The 6,241-nt window shown below is 40.8% G+C and overlaps 1 protein-coding gene across 1 annotated transcript in view; it reads left to right on the top strand.

The window, feature by feature from the left end:
- LOC106871664 (protein rolling stone) overlaps nucleotides 1-6,241 on the top strand; it is a 54,754-nt gene that overhangs the window by 35,997 nt on the left and 12,516 nt on the right. The window contains exon 4 of the mRNA XM_014918251.2: nucleotides 3,712-3,822. Coding sequence (XP_014773737.1) covers nucleotides 3,712-3,822 — 111 coding nt within the window. The remainder of the gene's footprint in view (nucleotides 1-3,711; nucleotides 3,823-6,241) is intronic.

The raw sequence follows: 6,241 nt of genomic DNA, 5'->3' as shown, positions 1-6,241 counted from the left end.
GAAGGCATGAAAATAAAGTCGGTCTTATCTTGACTTGCACTTGGGTACTGCTGGTAGATTGTTTAATTGTTAACACGTTGTCACAACCTCTCTTCGCCACGTCTCACCTTTACTGCTGACTATGAAAAAAGAGAGAACCTTTTCTTCTCATTCACGAACGTAACATCATCCCTCCCTCGCTTTCGGTCTTCCTTCCACCACACACCCCTCTGATCTAAAGATCCCTTCTCCCTTGTTCTGTCTCGTATTTGTACATCCACCTGAGGGTGGGGGGGCGACGTCCCCTTTGAGATCTCCGTAGGGTCATGGGGCCGCCTTCCCTCTTCCCTTCATCATCGGAAGAGCTAATCACCCTTCATATATCCAGGACATGATGCAGCATTCCATCCACAGATACATTATTCGGAGTACTGATCATGGTCACCTTTCCTTTTTCCTACTGTGTTGTGCACGAACTTGCAATGATGTAATCTGTTCCACCTATAGCTGCTGCGGCTCCATGCTCAGGTGTCTCCATTTGTACCGGAATATGGCCCTGTGTGGGACCGACTCTTTGGCTTGCTCTACCCTGAGCGATATGTTGTACCAGAAGACTGTCTCCATAGGGGAGATTCGCCCCCTCTCAGTCATGGCTTTATTCGTACGGTGGTGTCATTCCACAATCCCGTTTCCACCTGGCCTATATGCAGCTCTGAAGAAGCATCTTGTGCTCCGCCTTTCAAGCATCTCTCTCAGCTGCTCTGAGTGAAAAACTGCGCTGTTATCCATCAATAGCTCGTCTACAGGCCCCCTTTCCAAAAATACTGCATTTAGCACTTAAGTAACTTCGGCAATACCCTCCGCCCTAATTTCTTTCCATATAGCCATTCGCCCCGGTTCACAGGTGACCATTGAAAGGTACACTTTCCCCGATAGTGCATCACATCAATGGCTTGCCGCCTACAGTCTTCCTCTGAATCTTTCCTGGTTCTTGTGTGCCCGAGGCAGGATTAATCAATTAGCACCTGTTGCAATTCTCTACCGTCCTCTGAATGCTCTCCCTGGTGACATCGGGGTTCAACAGTCTTAGTCAAAAACAACGTCCTGTCGACCCTCATGTGGTGCGTGTTGTGCAACATCCTTAGTTCTGTGCCCTCCAGCTGACAAACTGCTGCTACCCACTCAGATCATTCTCTACTGTTTCCAACCAATGCTTTTTCACTCTGGCTGGAACCTTTTCACTCTGGTCTGCCTTATTCTTTTCTGAGGGCACGAACACCACATACAACACCAGGTCGAACTCAGTAGCTAGCTCCCTCAGGATTTCCAAGCGACACTTAATCACCATTTCTGAGGCCCCTTTCGTGCAAATCTTCTTCTGGTTGGTCATCACTGATTCCACCCACCCTTGCACTGTGGTATCATCAGTCTGGACCTTGATGGTTCACTGTCCCCATCTCAATGCTAGGTTGACACCCTTTAACACTAACCACTCATCTATCCCTAGTTTCCGCATTGACCACCAGATAAAGGATCAAGAGACCCTGTCAAAAGCTTTCTCCATGTCAACAAAAGCCAGGTGAAGAAGTTTATCTTTGGCTAGGTAGCTGTCTTACCAGAAATATAGCATCAGTAGTGCTTCTCCCTGGCACAAACCCAAACTGCATCTCGTCTAAAATATTCTTTCTCTAATTAGTTGGACAATCACCCTCTCCGTGACTTTCATCACCTGATCCAACAACTTGATATCTCTGTAATTATTCATATCTAATGCGTCACCTTTACCTTTGTAGCAGTTGACTATGGTGCTGCTACACCAGTCATTGGGTATGACTCCTTCACATATCACCTGATTGACTATATGGGTGACTAGACTATAGCCTACACCGCCAGATATTTTAAGCATCTCTGCAGTGATTCCTGATGGGCTGAGGGCTTTCCTGTCTTCATACCCTTAATTGTTTTATCTACCAAGATACTGTCAATTCGGAAAGCTGGTCCCTCTGTTGGGTTGACATTTGGCAGGCTCTCTTTCTCCCATTCATTCTCTTCATTTAGCAACCTTTCATAGTGGTATCTCCAATCTCTTTCTTTGCAGCCTCATTAATGCAAGTGAGTCATCATCCATGCGGTCACATTTCTCTCCTATGACATCATGGTTCTCTTTCACATATTGTCTTGCAACACGAAACACTTCAAGTCTTTGGTATTCATGATGCAGAATATTAGCAATTTCTTTCTTTTCTGCTTCCCCTCTGGCTAAGTAAATCTGTTTCCTAGTTTCCTTTCTGGTGATCTGATACAGTTCCCTGCTACCACTGTTCTTCCAGTCCTTCCATGTCTGTTTCTTTTCCGTAATGGCCCTGTCAACTACATTTTTCTGCCACCACATTACCTTAGGTCGAGAGGGGACTTTGCACCATCCATAGATCTGGTCAGTAGCCCTCAACAGGTTGCCCTGTAGGAACCTCCAGTTGTCTTCTACATTATGTGATGCTATATCCTCCTCTATTTCGGCAAAAGCTTCAAGTAATACGTCTCTAAATCTCTGTCCATTCACAGGATCCTTAAGCTTCCAAACCCTTTTCCATGCTGATCGTCTTCTGGGCATCCATTTAGCCCTTATCCTGCAGTCACTAACCTGGGAAGGTTTTGGCATTTATAAGTAGCCGTCTTTCCCGTTACCTGGTGAGGATGTAGTCAGTCTGATTAGTGTGTCCACCAGACTGATAGGTGAATAGGTGACTGGCAGGTTTCCTGAAGTTAGTATTACAAACCATAAGATCATTTACACCAAAGTTGCTTATCTGAACATCTTTGACTTCTACTTCATGTTACAAGATATTGAAATATGAGGCAGGGGAATATGAATGGAGCTGATTTATATAGGGTGGGCTGAAGGGAGCAGAGGTAGTGTTGTCATGTTGGGAGAAGCAAGTGGTTAACAGAACTGAGAGAATGGAGGGAGAGAGAGAGAGAGGAAGAGAGAGAGAGAGAAAGAGAGAGAGAGAGAGAGAGAGACCAGAGCTTTTAGGCTGGCCAAAGACAAAACATGAGGAGATGGAATTTTCAGGATTTAGAGCAACATAATTGAACAAATGGATTTAACATGACATCATAACAAACTGCTAGATGAATAACACTATGAAATAGCAAACACTCTGGCTGCCAGTGTGAAAGAATCACAACAACAACGACGACAACAACAACAACAACAACAACAACAGCAACAACAATGATAATAAGAAGAAGATAGAATTGGACATTTGCATTCTTAACTAGAGCTATAACCAACAGTTTTCGGTCAGCCAAACTGTGACAAAATTAGATAAATATAGACGACTATAGGAATAATAAATATAAATGACCATAGAAATAACAATAATAAATGAGCATGAAAGAGAGAGAGAAGGGAGAAAGAGGAAGAATTGGATCGAATGTAGGGATCTTAAGTTTTCTCTAACATATGGCATGGAAGACTAACTGTGGGTACATAGATATCTGTAAAAAAGTCCTTACTGAAAGCCACAGTCATATTGCTCATGTTTAAGAGAACAATCAAGTGATAACATTACTTGAAATCATACTGCAACCATCACATATATATATATTCATGTGCACATATATGTGCATGTATATTTGTATATTTGTATATATGTATGCATGACTGCATGAAACTTTTATTGTGGCACATATTAGTAAACTGAAGTGTACCTATCATTCTCTTTGCAGTCAATAGTCACTCGCTCCATTGGTCAATGAAGATACTCTGGTTCCTCTCCAATATTTCTTACTCCAATGGTGTATTGATCACATGTGGTTATTGGATACTACTTTATAGCAGTAAGTCTTCTTCCTTTCTGTGTTCATTTCTTACTATTTTTTTATTTCTTGTTTACTTTTCTTGTCTTCTTTTGATGACACTATTGATTTCATAGGCAAGCACAAGGCAACACATTTGTTGTAGAAGAAATGAAATTATAAGATATTCATATTTTTCTCCTGAGAATATTAGCAATGTAGTTACAGGTGATTTCAATCAAGTCAAAATTATTGGTCTGCTATTGGTCAGCCATGATTTTAAAAAAACCCTCTTCCTCCTCCCCGTCCTCATTGTTTAGTGTCTGTTTTTCATGTTGCCATAGGTTGGACAGATTGACAGGAACTGGCAAGTCAGAATACTGCGCCAAGCTTTATTTTCTGCTCTGGCATGGTTTCTACAGCTGCATGCCTTTCCTATGTCAACCACTTTACTGCTCATACACATACATACTCAAAAACACATCACCTATGAGTAACAATGTACCAATGAAGGAACTCCTATATAGTAGCTTGATATGCGAAAAATTTCCCGACCAAATTTTCCATAGTTCAAATTCTTAAGTAAAGAATTGAATATATTAGATAATGTAGTTCTGTATGCCTCTAAAAAACAGGATGATTACAGTTGGGGTGCACTTGACATTATGCCTGTTCATTTAGGGCTGACCTATTGTTAACTATCACCAACATTACAAAGAGTAACTTACCATTTCTAATGATTATTTCTCTTGGTACATTCATAAATTATTTTATTTTCTGTGCAATTTAAACAAGTTAAGTGGGAAAAATTTATTTCTCAGCAACTTGTTGTCAACTGATGAAGTAAAACATGAAATAGGACTATCTAAATATGGATCAAGAAAGTTCAGATTGTGGTTATTTGGTTCTGACTTTAATATCACTGTGGATAAGTGTTTTCTACAGTTGCCACAGGTTGACATTACTTGTGAATTAAATGTTATCATTTTCTTAGAATGTTTGTCAGGTCACACAGTGTATTCCAAGAAAAATAATGTTCACATTACCATAACTAAGAATGAATTCAAGAGTGATGTTAATTGTAGTAATGAAATAAATCTTACATTGGTTTCAGTGAATGATGGTTCCAGTTGTTTGAATGTCTGTTGGATGGCCTAGATGTGTAATCCAAATGTTCAGCTTAGTCTCACACAGTGCTCTGCTGAATCAGCCCAAAGATTATGCTATGGTTAAATAGTTAGTTGGTAGGCTGTGAAGTGGCAGTCATAAGAGCATTGAATGAAAAATGTAATATCAATCTAGGGCAGTGATTCTACTTCTTGATAGAATCATTCTGACATTTCCATCTATCTAGTTAAGTACAATGTACTATGTACTTAATTCTATACCTTCTTCCCATATGGTCCATAGGTGCTTTTAGCGAAGTTTACTCTATTTAAGCATGTAGGTCATGTCTCTGATTTGAGGGTACCTTTTTCCCATGTGGTACCTTTAACAGAATCTACTCTGTTACAAGCATACAGACCAGGTGTCCAGTATGAGGATGCCTTCCCACCAGTTTTGATGGTATGCTGCATTTCCCTCTTAACTAAACATTTGCTTGAACAGCTGGAAGCCATACAAGGTATGGTCGGATACACATTTTACGAAAAGGCAAAATTCAATTACAAGCATAGCTGTGTGGTAAGAAGCTTGCTTCACAACCACCTGGTTTGGAGCTCAGTCCCATTGCAAGGCACTTTAGGCAAATGTCTTCTACTACAGCTTCAGGCCAACTAATGCCTTGTGAGTGGATTTGATTGACAGAAACTAAAAGAAGACCGATGTATATATGTGTATATACATGTATGTGTGTCTTTTTCTACCTATGTCTGTCTTTCCACCACCACCACTAATTGACAATCAGTGTTGGTGTGTTTATGTCAATAAAATAAGTACCAGACTTTAAAAATAAAAATTACTGGTGTTGTTACATTTGACTAGAAATTCTTCAAGGTGATGCCCCAGCATGGCCACAGTCTAATGACTGAAACAAGTAAAAGATAAAAGATAAAAGATACTTATACAGTTGCAAAAGTCAGATTAAATCAACATTAATCCAATACAGTTCTATATTTAAGAGATGAGGAATTGGTGAGATTGTTGAGATGCTTGAACGGAGACGTGTCGATATCTGCTGCCTCCAAGAAGTAAGGTGGAGAGGTTGTTCCGCTAGGCTCCTCACAGGCAAAGAACACAGGTACAAGATTTTCTGGGCAGGAAACACAGACGGGGTTGGGGGCGTGGGTATACTTCTTGCAGAGAAATGGGTGGATAAGGTAATCGAGGTGGTTAGAGTATGCGATAGAATACTTAAGATTAGATTAGTCCTACACCATGGTTTAGCAACCATTATCTCGGCCTATGCCCCTCAGCCCGGGCTACCCGACGGACAGAAAGACCAATTCTATGACACCCTTCT

Source organism: Octopus bimaculoides, chromosome 6 (genome assembly GCF_001194135.2).
Source record: "Octopus bimaculoides isolate UCB-OBI-ISO-001 chromosome 6, ASM119413v2, whole genome shotgun sequence".
In the NCBI taxonomy this organism is placed as follows: domain Eukaryota; kingdom Metazoa; phylum Mollusca; class Cephalopoda; order Octopoda; family Octopodidae; genus Octopus; species Octopus bimaculoides.
This window is presented reverse-complemented; position numbering and strand designations above follow the sequence as displayed.